We start from the raw sequence: 17297 nt of genomic DNA, 5'->3' as shown, positions 1-17297 counted from the left end.
AGCCTGAGGTCCCCCATCAATCCCTGCCAGGCGGGGGGCATGGCCTGAGGTCCCCCGTCAAGCCCTGCCAAGTGGGGAGAGTGGCCTGAGGTCCTCCAGCCTGGCACCAGGGCAGGGGGTGCGACCTGAGGTCCCCCATCAATCCCTGCTGGGCGGGGGGCATGGCCTGAGGTCCCCTGTCAAGCACTGCTGGGTGGGGGGCACAGCCTGAGGTCCCCTGTCAAGCCCCACAGGGCGGGGGTGGGGGGGTGGGGGGAAAGCCTCAGGTTCTGCTGATTGCTCCTTAAAGCTCGTTATGGGAACTCGGCCTCAGCTGTGGGTGCAGCCATCTTTGTGGCAGAGTGACAGTCAATTTGCATATTCCCTCTTTATTATATAGGATAAACATATATATATATATATATATATATATATATATATATATATACACACCCCCTGTTATACGTGTGCATGCATACCCACACACAGAGAATATGCATATGCTTAACATAGTATCTGGTACATGTTTGTACTCAAAAGTTAGTAGCTACTGTTAAAAAATGAAAGATGATTTTTCTATTATGGAGAAAGCATGACTCAGAGTAAAAAGATCTAGGACCTACCCATGCTATTGATTCATTTTCTGACCTGGAGCAACACCAACTGCTATAAAGAAGAAAGCTGTCAGAATTGATTAGGAGAAACTGGAGAAGGTTTCATGGAAAGTGTAGGATTTCAAGTAAATCTTGAAATATTGGTAAGATTTCAATATATATAGTTAAAGGGCAGAAGTAGACAAAGAGGCATAAATAGAAAATTGAGATAGAGATAAAGTAAAAAAGGTAGTTTGGGAGTCACAGCATGGAAAGTCTTGATGGTCAAAGAGAAGATTTTGTACTTGATGGGAGGCACTGACAGTCTAAACAGCAGAATCATTTGGTTAATGCTGAGATGCCACAGTTCACAAAATTAAGTGGTGTGGTAAGAGAAATGTCAGTTTTAGAAGGGTTTTAGATAGAAAGAATTTCAAGAACTGCTATGTAAAAAATACCTTTCCCTTAAAGATGACCAACCAACTGCCCAGAAAGGAAAGCCAATGACAGGCAGGTATCACTGTATTTTCAGTCAAAAAAATTTAAGGCAAAATAAGGTGGATTAAGAGCAAACTTGCCCCAGGTCATATAAATTAACATTAGCAGCAGACAGAGAAAAGTAATTCAGGACTCCCTCCTTTGGGTCTGTTACTTGAGACAGCATTTCCTCTCTCTCAAGCATTTCTGAAGATAATTATCAGGATAACAGAATAAATTCTCAAAATTATGCACTTATGCTGAGCATGCAAAATGGGAAGCTGTGCATACAACTGCAAATTATGTAATTGGAGCTTGAAAAAATGCTTGTGAGTTTACCTCATCTGTTAACTGAAAGTACACAGCAGCATTCTAGAACTCTTAACTGTGCAAAACCATATTATTACAATCATTTCTGGTTGTCTCATGAAAGTAGGCAGGCCACCTTAGTCACCAAACCTCAAGGTGAAAATAGTTGGAATTTTTCAATAATTTTCCCCTTGACCATTCATTCACTATCTAATGGAGTGTAATCTAGGACATCCTCTCCCACCCAAACACACACACACACACACACACACACACACACACACACACACACCTAGTGACAAAACATCCCTGAGCACTATGAAAAACTAGGGATTTTAAAATGTAAGCCAAGAGTCTTTGCCTTTTCCTTTATAGTCCTTTCCATACCATATACATATTTGCTATCATTCAATATCCTTTGACAGAGAGCCATTCTTGATAGGGAATTTCAAATATAAAAACAAATAGTCAGAGACAAATGATTGGGGTTTTTTTTTGGTTTTTTTCAGAAATAGCTAATTTCTCTCTCATATTTCACTAATAATGCATAATAGCAAACTTTAGATACAGATTTGTTTTTCTAATGCATTTTATAAATACGAGGTTCCATGAAGAAGTAGCCTAGCATGTTGGGGAACATAAACACAAGTGCTGGGCAATCTATTGGCTGTCTGTGGAAAACCAAAAGGATTTAGAAGCCATACATATTTGACTCTAGAGGAAGAATATGATGGTTGGTGAATATAACTGCTTCACAAAGAGATCTCTATATTAGGCAAGACAGGAAAGAGGCATTTGTAGACACAATATTGAGGACTTAGGGCTGTGAATTAACTCTGACTATGATTTTGAGAAGTAAGTGGTGAGGTGATTCTGAATGGTCAAATCAACTCAATCCACACTGAGAACTTACAGTCTTTAGGTAGCAAAGGCAGCTCAAAATAAACATTTACAAGAAGATAAATCCTCAACTAACTACTTATAGGACAGCCCTATAAGGAAAGGCACTACTCTAAAAGTAGAGAAAACATGCACATGAGTTAGACAAACTTGTGTCTGACTCACAGTACTACTTAAGTGGCCTGGACATTAAAGTAAGGCACCACACTGTATTATACGAAATGTATAAACAGTGACACTTATTAGGGTGTTGTTTTTATTTTGTAAGAACAGAAAGATAAAAAGTAAAAAAACGAAGAAGATGAATATAGGGAAAACTTACCCAGATGGACTTTGATTTTGAATTATTGCATTTTTTTTCTTATACTTAAAAATATTACTCAAATAACCACACAATGCTCAAGGAGACATAATAGCCAAAAAAATTAAATAAATTTTAAAACAATTTTTCTTCAGTAAATGTGTTTTTAATATAAATTAACTATCAAAGACAATAATCTTGAGAGAGAGATTAAAGAATCTAAATAGCACGTTCTCCCACCCATAGGATTATAAAAGCAGCAACTGTTTCATGATGGAGAAAATATTTTAAAGCACAGGAAAAAAAAGTAAAAGCTACACAGAGACAAATACAAGTAAATCAGGGAGTATATAATTCTAGATTTTTACTATATATAACAGATGATTAATGTGTCTATATCTATATTAATGAAAGTGAATAATTTATATATACTATTTGCAATTTGCTTTTACAATAAAGAAATAATTAAAATGTTTAACATAAATAAATATCCCTCTACATTAATTTAACAAATGATTAATATTACACTATGTGAAAATCTAATAATTTAGCTAATATGTCTATTGCAAAACTTCTTATTCCTGACTCTTTGCTACACAAAAGAAAATACTGTGTTGAACATACTAATATCTGAATTTTGTAATACACCCATGATTATTTCATTAAGTCAGATTTCTAAAAGTGGGATTGCGGGGTAAAAAGTAAACAAATTTTAAGAGATATCTAAGGCATATTGAAAAACTGACCACTAAGAAGACTATACCAATTCACACACCTATCAGGAATGTATACAAATAGCTATTTTCTGAAACAGTTCTCACAAATATTTAATGTTATCATTTTCTTATTTACTTCTGGCAAATTAATAGGCAAAAATATGTATGTTTTATTACTAGAATTATACAATTTGTCCATGTCATCATTAATCTTTTATTTTTTTTTCTTTATGACTGTCTAAATATAACTTTTGCAAATTTTCCCATCGAATTGTGTCTTCTTATTAAATTTGAAACAATGTGCTATATTGTTATGTACGACAGACATTAACCTTTACAAATATTTACTGTAATTATTTTTCTGGATAAGCTTACATTCCATTTTCTTAATTAATTCCTTTAAAATACTTTAAAAAACATTTTATGCAGTCAAATTATTAACCTTTTCCTTAATGACTTCACTTTTTGGTGTGATCACTATAATAATGAACTACTTTCAGATTATAGAGATATTTGCTAATATTTTTATTGGTTTCCCAATAATTTCTTTCTTTTTAATAATTTAAACATGTATTTGATCTAGAATATATTTTGATATATGAGATAGTGACTTAACATTCTTTTTATCCAAATAAAAAGATAGTATTGGCAAAGGCAATTGCTGAATGTCATCTTTATCATATACAAAATTCTTACATACTAGTATACTTTGAACTACTTAAAGATTTTTAATCTATCAGTCTATTTCAGTGTGAGAAGGATATTACTTAAATTATTTTTTGTTTGCAATAATATTTCTATATTTGACAGAAATCAACCAACTGAGCCACACCAGCTAGAGCCATTGCTCATATTTTAGTCAGTTGTGTATTTTTAATCAGGAATGTTAAGCTGGATTTTAATAAATGTCTGTTTTAGAAAATGTAAAGATTTATATACTTTATCTCCATCTATTAATGTTATAAATTTTATAACTAATTTTTTTTAGATTTTAAAATATCAAACCATTCTTGCATTTCTAGAATAAATCCTACAAAGTAGTACTAAATTTCTTTCTTAAAACACTTTGGAATTAACTTACTAAATCTCTATTTTATTTTTTTAACCATAACTGTGAGATTAGTTTCTAGATTGCTCTTTTGTGCTACTTTTATCTTGCTTTGGTATCAAGATGAAGCTAAATGAAATCATCTAGTTTTCTGCAGACCAGTGTTCCCACTAAGCACTAGAAAAGGCAATAAAAAACTAGGAAAAACACACATACATATTTTAAGACACTAGAATACTGTGAAGTAATAAGGACTAAAGGAAATAAAACTACAAAGAGGGCAAACCTTTTAAAGGTGAGCTGAGGAGCCATCTGCCAAACCTAGGCATTGGAACAGACTGTGAACTTGGTTAGGTCCAGGTAGAGAATAGCTACTGGGGTGAAAAAAATATCCTGAATTTTTGTTGCTTTTATTATGAAGCTGAAGTGCCAAAATTGGAGATTTGAGAGTCAGTTCTCTCCACAAGACACTTTCTGAAATCTAAATCTGCACAGCTGAGAAAAATAAGGGTCTAAGCCAGGGGTGGGCAACCCCAGGCACGTGTGTCAAACATGGCACGCCAATAACTTTTGCTGGCACGCGAAACCCTCTCTTATAATCTTCCATTTACAATTTTTTTCTGAATATCAACTTTTTTATTTTTCAGATAAATTCAGTGTAGGTGCATCTTAGATAAATAAATAATTTTACATAACAAGTTATCTTAAAGACCATAGACATGGATTGACGAGAGAGGGGAAGAGCAATTTCTATGCCTCTGCCTTAACTCTCCCTGCCTTCCTAGATCCGACTAGTGTTTTGGTTTCATCCACATGTGAATCTTTGTTCTCAGTGATGAATTTTGTTAAGTCTCGTAATAGGAGTAGCCTGACGGATGAAAGTAGTAGCTCGTGCATATCTCTGAAGGTCACGAAATATAAACCTGATGCAAAATCTGTCATCAGTGATGCAGCAGCAAAAGTCCCACTGATAATATCAAACGGAGTCATGAAGTTTTCTGTCGGACTATCAGTGTACATGTATACATTAAAAAATAAATGTATTTTTCATCATCATATACTGTGTTTTTGTCGCTCGAATGAATTTTAGTATTTCTTCAAGGTTCTTCACATACGTACACCTTAAGAGATATCAAGTAGGTGCAACATGTTCTCAAAAAATTAGGGTTGGCACGCAGAAGAATTCTGAGTCAGAGATTTTGCTGGCTTTGGCACGCACTCACAAAAAGGTTGCCCACCCCTGGTCTAAGCCAACTTCTGAAAAGCAAAGTAAGATTTCCCAGTCTTACAGTGTTTCAGAGAAAAAGACTCACTAGTGGGAGAATTCATGGGAATCTCAGGTGAGAGCTGAAAGCCAACCACATTTTTTCCTGTTGGCAATTGTTGATCTGAGTAAGACTCCTCAAGACATTTGGCAAATTCTAAAATCAAAGAAGAAAGGAGGAGGCTAAAGTAATAAGACTTCTTTAGAAAAGAGGACCTTTCCATGATCTTCTTTGTGCTGAAGAGACAATGACCTGTCAAGCTCTCATTAAAAGCACTGAAGAACCACATTCTATCAACAGGGGCAAACCAAAGATACACACAACTGCAATCCAAGCTTGACCCAGATCAGCCCATGATTGGATTAAGGTGATGAGGCTCAAACCACAACTCACCCATCCATTCTACCTACTTAATAAACAAAAAAAGTAAACCAAACCTGGTGGGAGATGATAGCACCAGAAACCTCTACATATTTTAAACACAGGACTTTATGTCAACCAGAAAGTAATTAGTAGAGATAGGGAAATGTTACCGATAATCAAGAAAAAAAAAAAAAAAGGATCAGAAAGAAATCCACCAATATGTAGGTAAAGCACACATTAGCATTTTTAAACAATGACTTTAAAATAACTGTGATTACATAGCTCAAGAAAAGAGAAAAATTAAATAAAAAGATGGAGAGTCTTAGCAGAAAATTTGAGATTATAAAAAAATTAAATGCACATTCTAAGACTAAAAAATACATATCTGAAATCCTAACTCCTAAATTTCTCTTCTATTTCCACCAAGGCATTCACTATGTGTTTGTACTAATTACCCTTAAGTTGGAAGGACTATAAGTAGACATAACGTTACGGACTATTTTTAGAATAAACAAAATATAAAATTAAATGAAAAAATAATAAAAGATATCTCTAAATCTTGTTAAGGGATGATAATTATAGAGTGAGCTTTTATAACCTAAAGAGCTTCCAGAAACAGACAAAAATTTTTCACCAAACTCAATTTTAAGAGAACATTTTTCTACATGATGGGCAAAGTAAAGCAACTGTCACTTACAGGAAGGTGTGTGAATACAGCAAAGGTGCTGCGTAGAAAGGCAATGAGGTCGACTAGGTAGTCACTAGCTTTGTTTCCCAAATCTCCTGTCATCCAATCATAGTCGGCCAGCTGGAGAAACTGGTCAATCTTCTGATTTAAGTTGGTATAAATCTCTTCTTCAGCTGCATGTCTGGCATCCTGTGAAATATGAAATTTTTAAAATCATTCAGACTTTTAGTATAAGCATACCAGAAATATCTGCTTGGAAACATTGCACACATATCCACTAAATAATGGAATTGGGGATATTAAGTAATATTCCATGAATTTTTCTTTTTCCAAAAGCACAGTGAAATATGTCCTATTTTGTGTCTGCAGGGCAAACTATTATTTTGCTTCACCAAAAAGAAAAACTGGCACTGTCCTTAGCTACGTGCATCCTTTTTCACTTTCATATCTTTGTTCAAAATTACACTCACTCTCAGAATTCCATTCCCTTTCATCTCTTCTGGGACTCCAAGATCCTCCCTTCCTGTAATATCACTCTCCATTTTCACCTTTTTTGTGGTACTTATTTTGCAGTGTATTTACATATTATAATATAGGCACTTATCATGTTGACTTATATGAATACTGCTTCCATGGACATTTCTGTGCTTAGTTCTTTACATATTTATATAATAATCTACAAGCATGACAATTAACTTATATGATAATCAACTATCCTGAAATTCCCATTTTACTAAATATTTTCTTTTCATTAATAAACATTTTATTTTAGAAATTTAGGCTTAAAGAAAACTGAGCAGAAAGTACAGAGCAGTCACATATACTGCCTCCCTATCTTCCTCGCACTGTTTCCCCTATTAAAACATCTTGCATTAGTGTCGTACATTTATTACAATTGATGAACCAATATTGACAATTTATTACTAACTAAAGCCCATAGTTTTGAATTAGGGATTACTCTATATTGTACAGTTTTATGGCTTCTAAGAAATTCATGATGTTATACATTCACCATACAGTATCATAAAGAATAGTTTCCCTGCCCTAAAAATCCATTCAATTCTACCTATTCATCCCTTCTTCACTCATCCCCTGAATCCTGCAACCACTGATCCTTTTACTTTCTCTATAACTTTGCCTTTTCCAGAGTGTCATATGCTTGGAATCGTATGATATATTGTATGACTGAATAGGATGTTGAATAGATGTAGCTTTTCAGATTGGTTTCTTTTATTTAGCAATGTACATTCAGGCTTCCTGCATGTCTTTTCCTGGCTTGACAGTTCATTCCTTTTCATAACTGAACAACAACATTCCACGGTCTGGATGTGTCAGTTTGTTTACCCATTCATTTCTGGAAGGACATCATTGTAGCTTCAAGTTTTGGTTACTATGAAAAAAACTTATTTAAGCATTCATGTGTAAGTACTTGTGTGTCTTAGGTTTTCAACTCACTTGGTTAATACCAAGGAGCATGACTGGTGGATTGCATGGCAAGACTATGTTCAACCTTTAAGCAACTGACCAACCCATCTTCCAAAACGGCATGACTGAGAACTGCTGTTGCTCCAGCATTTGGTGCTCTCGGTCATTATAACAGCTGTGTAGTGGTATCTCATTTTATTTTAATATTCCCTCTCCATTCTTTCATGAGGTGTCTGTTCAGATTGTTTGCCCATTTTCAAATTGGGTTGTTTACTTGTTGAGTTTTACCAGTTCTCTGTATATTTTGGATGTAAGTCCTTTATGAGATATGCATTTTACAAATAGTTTCTCCCAGTCTGTGGCTTGTCTTCTCATTCTCTTAACAGTGTCTTTCCCAGAGCAGAAGGTTTCAATTTAATGAAGTCCAACTTAATATTACCTTTGGTACATTATGTTTTTGGTGTTTTAGCTAAAAAGTCATAGCCAAATGAAAGGTCATCAAGATTTTCCCTTATATTATTTTCTAGGCATTTTATAGTTTTGTGTTTACTTGTAAGTCTGTGATCCATTTTGAATTAATTTTTGTGAAAAATGTAAGATCTGTGTCTAGATTCATTTTTTCCTCTTTTTTCCATGTGGATGTCCAGATGTTTTAACAATACTTATTAAAAAGACTCCTTTCTCCAATATACACTAAATGACTTGCTGGAATTTGGACTGCAATTATCTCAAATCTATATATCAAGTTAGGAAGAACTGATACCTTGATAAAATATTGAATGTTCCCTATCCATAAATAAGGAACATATCTACATTTATTTAGATCAGTGGTTGGCAAACTGTGGCTCACGAGCCACATGCGGCTCTTTGGCCCCTTGAGTGTGGCTCTTCCACAAAATACCACGTGTGGGCGCACACGTACAGTGCGATTGAAACTTCATGGCCCATGCGCAGAAGTCGGTATTTTGTGGAAGAGCCACACTCAAGGGGCCAAAGAGCCACATGTGGCTCTCGAGCCACAGTTTGCTGACTACTGATTTAGATCATTATTCTTTGATTTCTTTTCATCAGAGTTTTATAGGTTTCCTCACATAGACCTTTTTTATTTTTTTAGAGTTATACATATTTGTTTTTTATGTTAATGTAAATGATATAGTGTTTTAATGACAAATTCCAGCTGTTTATTACTAGTATAATAAGAAAACGAAGGACTTCTGTATGTTAACCTTGTATCCTCAACATTGCTATTCTCTACCAGACTGACATTTGAATACAGCACGGTTGAGTATATAGGGTTAATATACAGTTATCAGTTCTGGTAGAGTTTGTGAAAAGTGTTTTCTTTGTTGTTGTTGTCAATTCTTTCTTATTTTCAACATAGACAACCATGTCATTTGCAAACAAGTCAGTTTTATTTCTACCTCCTCAATCTGTAGATCTTATATTTCCTGTCCTATCGCATGCTGAATAGAGGGGATCCCTTCCTTTTTCCTGATTTTAGGAGGAAAGCTTCTGGTTTCTCACTATCAAGTATGTTGTTAGCTATACAGCTTCTGAAGATGTTTAGGAAATTTCCATTCTAGGTTGCTGAGAGGTTTTATCATGAATAGATGCTAGATACTGTCAAATGCTTTTTCTGCATCTGCTGAAATGATTGATTTTCCTTCTTTAGCCCACTGATGTGATTGATCATATTCACTGATTTCTGAATGCTGGATGAGCCTTGCAGTTGAAATAAATGCCAACTGGTTGCACTGCACAGTTGACCCTTGAACTGTTTGGGTCCACTTAAATGTGGATTTTTTCCCCAATAAATACTATAAATATGTTTTCTTTTCTTTGTGATTTTAATAACATTTTCCTTTCCCTAGCTTACTTCATTGTAGTAATACATATATAATACATACAACATTTAAAATATGTGTTAATTGACTGTTTATGATTAAGGTTCCTGGTCAAACAGTAGGCTGTTAGTTGTTAAGTTTTTGGTGAGTCAAAAGTTATAACACATATTTTCGACTATTCAGGGGGTCAGCCCATAACCCCTATAACTGTTCAAGAGTCAACTGTGTATGCTTCTGATACATGTTGAATTCAATTTGTTAATATTTTGCTAAGTATTTTTGCATCTATATTCATAAGTTATATTGGTTTGTCAATTCCCTTTCTTGAAATGTTTGGTTGGTATGAGAGTTATCCTGGCCTCAAACAATGAGGAAGGAAGTATTGCCTCTACTTCAGCTTTGTTAGGGTATTATTGACAAAATTGTAAGATATCTAGAATGTACTATGGAAGGATTAGATATAGGTATACATCGAAACAGGATTCCCCACATCAATTAGCACATATATCACCCCACATTTATTCATCACTATAAAACTATAGGTATAGAGTTATTCACAATATTCCTTTATTACTCTTTTAATGTACATGGAATCAATAGTGATGGCTCCTCTTTCATTTATGATATTAATACTTGTGTCTTCTCTATTTTATTCTTAGCCTGGCTCAAGGTTTAATTTTATGGATCTTTCTAAGAATCAGTGTTTGGTTTCACCAATTTTCTCTTTGGATTTTCCATTCTAATTTCTGCTCTATTTTTTTTTTTAAAGATTCGCTTGCATTTAATTTGCTCTATTTTTCTAGTTTCCTAAGGTAGGAGCTTAGATGATTGCTATTAGAAATTTATTTCTTTCAAATATATACAATTAATGGTATACATTTCTCTCTAAGCACTGTTTTCACTGATGCCACAAATTTTGAAAAGCTGTATTTAATTTTCATTCTATTGGAAATACTTTTTAATGTCTCTTGAGACTTTTTCTTTGACCCAAGTGTTATTTTGAAGTGTGTTGGTTATCTCCAAATATTTGGGGAATGTTCTGCTATCTTTCTGTTAATTATTTCCATAGTTTAATTCTATGTAGTCTAAGAGCAAGCTTTGTATGATTTCTATTCATTAAAATTTGTTATGGTGTGTATTATTACCTAAACATGGTCTGTCTTGGTGGATGTTCTTAATATCTTGAGAAGAATGTGCATTCACTGTTTTTAGATAAAGTATTCAACTTGACCCAGTTGGTTGATTGTACTATTCAGTTCAACTATATCCTTACTGATTGTCTGCCTCCCACATTTGTCAATTACTGATATAGGGGCCTTCTAAGAGATGTTAGCAGGAAGAGATGTTGACTTATAACTTCCTTTTTAGTATCTTTTTAAATGCTCATACATTTTTTTCTCATTTGAGCTATTTGTAAATAATTTTAGATAATATTCTAACACTAATCATCCTTGCTTTCTTCTCTTTACTTTTACCTTTAATTGTGCAGATAAATTTTTGTGGTTACTGTTTTGGTGTGTGTGTGTGTGTGTGTGTGTGTGTGTGTGTGTGTGTTTGAATCATTGAACTAAGTTTGCTTAGTTCAAAAATCTTAGACTCTACTCTTTCTCTTATAACCCCATATCCAATCCAACAATAAACTTGCCATCTCTTCCTTTAAAAATATTTCTGACCATTTCCATCCCCACCACTGTAATTCAAGTGAACACTGTCTCTTACCTGGACTGCTGCAATAATCTCCAAATTGGGCTCTCTTCTTCAACCCTACTGATCCACGATGTATTTGCCTTCCACACAGTAACCAACGTTACCACCAATATATAAATCCATTTATCACTTCCATCTTCTAATGGCCTCAAATTTCATTCCAGGATAAAATCTTATGTATTTCCTGTGACCTACAAGGCTAGAAATTATCTGACTCCTATCTGATCTCTTATCACTCCTACCACCAATGATAGACACATCACTGCTGACTGACCTCTTTATACTCCTTGAACACACCAATGCCTACTATTGTACAGCTCCCTCTGACCAAAATGCTATCAGAAATTCAAATGATTCCATTCTCATTTCATTCAGGTCACTTATTTTTCTTCCTACTTTTTACCATTCCCTGACATTAAATTAGATTTTGTGTGTGTGTGTTTATGAACTATCATCCCCATTAGTCAACTAGCATATAACACTTGTTTATTTAGTTCATACCTATAAATTGCCTGGTATGTAGTGGATGCTTTATAGAAACTTGTAGAATCAATCAGAGATTTAATGTATATAATGTATTATCCTAGTACTTCTCACGTTGTTCTGTATAGAACTTACAGGCTCTGACGTCTGTGTAGATTATAAACTCTAAGGACTAAGAATTATTTTTTTCTCTAAGAATCTAACACATTATTGCATAGTAAGTATACAAACAATATTTGCGATGGAGTAAATGAATAAATACCTTCATTCAATTTTGTAAGGGAATGAAGACATTCTTATGAACAAGGAAAGCAATGAAAAAATTATGACGCGTATGGCAAGAGAAGGGAACACTGCAAGAAAATACCTTGAAGACCTCCTAATTCTTCTTGCCCCTTTTTCAGCATAAAGATTTCCATCTGCAAGGGAAAGTTTTCTGGAAACAGTAGCTTAGGAAAATACACAACATGTAGCTGTTATAATTGCCATGTTTACACTGAGTTCTGAGTTAGCTGGTCTGAAATGATCTGGTAAAAATAAACTCCCAACGTGTTTTACGCAACCAGTGTTTCCAATAAGCACTGTCGACATGACCTTTCATGGTCTCCAGAACCTCTCCTTTACTAAGCACTTAACTGGCTGCTCAACCCCTATGGCTTCCTGTCTGCCTTTAATTTTCCCTCAGCGATTTTAATGCTAAAGCAACAACGAAATATACAAGTCATTCTCTGAGAGGATATCTGACCATAGTCTGAAAAGCCCTTGAAATAAAAAAATTGAGATAGATTAGGGGAAGAGTAGAAGTACCTATTACATATTCCCCATATGATACACAAGTATAAATGATCCTGTTTTCTCTAATGCTTTATTCTCTGCTGAACACTTAACTATAGTCCCACTCCCCGCCCGCGCCCCTACATTTTCTCTCCTAGAGATATTTTGGCTTCCACAGTAAATCAAGGGAAAATATATGTTAATCTTCAGCTGAGGGTATTTTTTCCATTGATTTTAGAGAGTTGAAGGGAAGGAAGGAAGGAAGGGAGGGAGGGTGAGAGAGAGAGAGAGAGAGAGAGAGAGAGAGAGAGAGAGACAGACAGACAGACAGACAGACATCACTTGGTTGTGTCCTGTATTTGCCCAACTAGGGCCGGGGATTAAACCTGCAACCCAGGTATGTGCCCTTGACTGGGAATCAAACCCAAGACCCTTGTGTGTGGGTGCTGACATTCTAATCATTTCGCCACACCAGCCAGTGCTGGATATATTTTGGATACAATATTACCCATGCTCCATAATAATGCTAATATTTAAGAGTAATTACAATTCTTATTAAATTGCCTAGGGTCATTTATTCTGAAGTTCTTAAAGCTTTTGTCATATTTCCATAATCATTCTTGGGGCCTTTTTATTTATTTTTTGTTTGTTTTTAAAAATGTTTGTACTGAGTTTTGAGAGAGAGGGGAAGGGAGAGGGAGAGATAGAAACATTGATAAGAGAGGAACATTGATTGGCTGCTTCCTTCACACCCCCTAACTGGGGATCGAGCTCGCAACATGGGCATGTGCTCTGACAGGGAGTCAAACCATCAACTTCCTGGTGCATTGGTCTATGCCAGCCATGGGCAAACTACGGCCCGCGGGCCGGATCCGTCCCGTTCGGCTGTTCTATCCGGCCTGCGGAGCCGAAAGAGCGGAGGATTCTCTTGCTCTCCCCTCCGCTCCTTCACTAGCAGCAGTGTTAACATGGCAACGTCGGGAAACACGGCCACAGCTCCTTCTTCTGAGTCCAATTTAAGAACCCATTGTGGCCCTCGAGTCAAAAAGTTTGCCCACCCCTGGTCTATGCTCAACCACTGAGCCATAGATGACCAAACTAGTTGCGTGGGGCAACTAGGCTGGCAGGGGAATTAAATAAGCCCTTTCCTCACTAAAAGAGTATCAATATTAACATAATAAAAAAAATGACTGAAAAGTTTATAAGTAATGATACACACATAATATCGTAAATAATAAACTTTGTTTTAAGTAATTTTATAGGTAATTTGAAACAAGCCATGGTCACACCTTGAACATGTGACTCATCTAGAAGCTGACCTACCTAAAGAATATTTTGTGGTTGACCAATTCATTTTTATCCTTTATCATTTATCCTTTTTCAGTCTAATTGAGGTACTACTGAAAATAAAATTATAAGCTCTTTAAAATAAAATGGACATATAGTGATTTGATATCCTATCTAATAATAGAGAAACATGGTAATTAACTGTAACATCGCTACCCTTCCCATTGGCTAATCAGTGAGATATGCAAATTAAATGCCAACCAAGATGGTGGCTGACAGCCAGGCAGCTGAAGCGAATAGGAGGCTTGCTTGCTCCAGTGATGGAGGAAGCCAAGGTTCTCCGCCTGCCGCTGCCAGCCTCTGAACTGCACTCTAAGAAACAATGTTGCAATTATAGAAGCTAAACAAACCCCAGAAACCTGCTTTCAGCCGTCAGAGCTGGAGCTGCAACAGTGTTTCAATTATAGAAGCCAAACAAACCCAAATACCTGCTTTCAGCAGCCGAGGTCTAAGAGCTGGAGCCGAGCCTCAGAGCTAAAGCCGGCTCTCAGCTCCAGTGACAGCCATAGAAGGTAAATAAATCCCAAAAGAAAAAAAAAAAAAAAGAAAACAAGGAGAGGATGGGAGCTTCAGTCATCTGTCAGCCTGAAAACGGCCCTCAGCCCCTCACCCAGACTGGCCATGCACCCAAGTGGGACCCCCACCCTGATCCGGGACACCCTTCAGGGCAAACCAGCCGGCCCCCACCCATGCACCAGGCCTCTATCCTATATAGTAAAAGGGTAATATGCAAACTGACCCTAACAGCAGAAAGACTAGGAATGACTGGTCACTATGACACACACTGACCCCCAGGGGGCAGACGCTCAATGCAGGAGCTGCCCTCTGGTGGTCTGGGCGCTATCACATGGGGGAGCTCTGCTCAGCCACAAGCCAGGCTGACGGCTGCCAGTACAGCGGTTGTGGAGGGAGCCTCTCCTGCCTCCTCAGCAGCGCTAAGGATGTCCGACTGCAGTTTAGGCCTGCTCCCCACTGGCAAGTGGACATCCCTGAGGGCTGCTGGGCTGCCAGAGGGATGTCTGATTGCCATTTTAGGCCCAATCCCCCGGAGAGCGGGCCAAAGCCAGCAGGTGGTCATCCCCTGAGGGGTACCAGACTGCGAGAGGGCACAGGCCGGGCTGAGGGACCGCCTCCCCCCCCCCCCCCGAGTGCACAAATTTTTGTGCACCGGGCCTCTAGTCCTATATATAAAAGGCTAATATGCAGATAGTCCGAATGGTGGAACAACTGAACCGGTTGCGATGACATGTGCTGACCAGCAGGGGGCACGCGCAGAACATGGCAGGCCTCGGCAGCAGGCAAAAGAGCACAGAACATGGCGGGCATTGGTCACAGCAGGATGATGGAGCAAGTGAGCGGGGGCACCAGACCAAGGCGGGGCACCGGTCACTGTCATCAGGGCAGCCTCTGTTGGTTACTTAAAATTCTTTGCTCTCATGTGCCATGGTCCTGCCTTGTGCACACACCTGCTTCTGGCACTGGCCCTGCTCACACCCACTGCTGGAGCCATAGCCGCCACTCACACCTACTGCTGTTACCGGCCCCGCTCGCACCTGCTGCTGGCACCAGCCCCATCGCTCCACACCGTCAGTGGGTGCAAGTGGGGCCAGCCAGTGCATGGGAGCAGCAGCGGCAGGAGCAGGGCTGATGGTAGACAGGAGACCAACGGCCACGGCAGGAGGGGCCTGGTGAGGGCACAGAGGATGGGCCGAGACCTGCCCCTGTGATCACCACAGCCTTGCAGCCCACAGTTCTTTTCAACGTGCATGAATTCATGCACTGGGCCCCTAGTCCTACCTATCCTGTATAATAAAAGCCTAATATGCAAATTATCCCTGGGGCGGTCGTTCAACTGGGAGTTTGACCGCTTGCTATGATGTGTGCTGACCACCAGGGGGTGGCACGGAACATTGCAGGTATCAGCTGATCGCCCCGCAGATGGTGACCAGGCACTGAGAGACCCAGGCAGGGGGCCCAGCCCCAATGGGCCTTGATCAATTGCCCTGCAGGCAGGATGGTGGAGCAGTTGAGGTGGCGGCACCAGGCCAAGATGGGGGTGCCAGGTGGGGCTGTAGGGTTGTGAGGCTGGGGGCAAGAGCTGGGGCTGCAAGGCTGGGGGCATGAGCTGGGGTCCAATCTCGGCAGGCCACCCAGAGGGACCCCACCAGTGCACAAATTTGTGCACCAGGCCTCTAGTATACATATATAAAAGCCTAAGTGACCATCACAACTGAACTGACGACCAAACAGGTTGTGTGGGGCAACCAGGCCCATAGCAGGGGCAGTTGGGGGTGACCAAATGACCGAAAAGCAGGCTGCGTGGGGTGACCAGGCCCGTAGGGGCTGCAGATGGGGGTGGCCAGGCTGGCGGGGGGCAGCAGTGAGGGGCGACCAGGCTGGCAGAGGGGGGCAGTGAGGGGTGACCAGGCCAGTGTGCGGGGCAGTTGGGGGTGACCAGGCCGGCATGGGGGGCAGTTGAAGGCAACCAGGCTGGAATGGGGGCAGTAAGGGGTGATCAGGCCAGCAGGGGGCGGGGGGTAGTTAGGGTTGACCAGACCAGCATGGGGGGCAGTTAGGAGTGTTCAGGCAGGCAGGCAGGTTAGCAGTTAGGAGCCAGTGATCCGGGTTGTGAGAGGAATGTCCAGCAGTCGGACATCCCCCAAGGGGTCCCAGATTGGAAAGGGTGCAGGCTGTGCTGAGGCAACCTCCCCCCCCCCCCCACCCTGTGCACGAATTTCATGCACCGGGCCTCTAGTCAATATTATAAAAGGCCTGTGGCCTTAACACTGTAACGACCAAAGACCAGCACGGGTGGGTGGGGCTGTGAGCGCAGCGGGGTGTGTGTAAGTGGGCGGGGCTACGCAATTTCTCAGACTAGGCTTCTAGTATAGTAATAAAGAGCTACTATGCTAATTAGACCAGATGGCAGAACGACCTTCCACAATGACCTTACAGAATGACCAGTGGGTAGAGCCACAGGGCCTCTTGGCAGCTGGGGCTGCGAGGACCAAGCTCCTTGCACGAATTTTGTGCATTGGACCTCTAGTATGTTTATATTGTGAAAGAATACCCACATCT

General features: G+C 38.9%; 1 protein-coding gene across 1 annotated transcript in view; it reads right to left on the bottom strand.

Annotated features, from left to right (window-relative positions):
* The window catches only part of EXOC6B (exocyst complex component 6B), a 530863-nt gene that overhangs the window by 197974 nt on the left and 315592 nt on the right, over positions 1-17297 (bottom strand). The window contains exon 18 of the mRNA XM_081101107.1: positions 6649-6828. Coding sequence (XP_080957233.1) covers positions 6649-6828 — 180 coding nt within the window. The remainder of the gene's footprint in view (positions 1-6648; positions 6829-17297) is intronic.

Source organism: Myotis nattereri, assembly GCF_964212035.1.
Source record: "Myotis nattereri genome assembly, chromosome: 10".
In the NCBI taxonomy this organism is placed as follows: Eukaryota; Metazoa; Chordata; class Mammalia; order Chiroptera; family Vespertilionidae; genus Myotis; species Myotis nattereri.
This window is presented reverse-complemented; position numbering and strand designations above follow the sequence as displayed.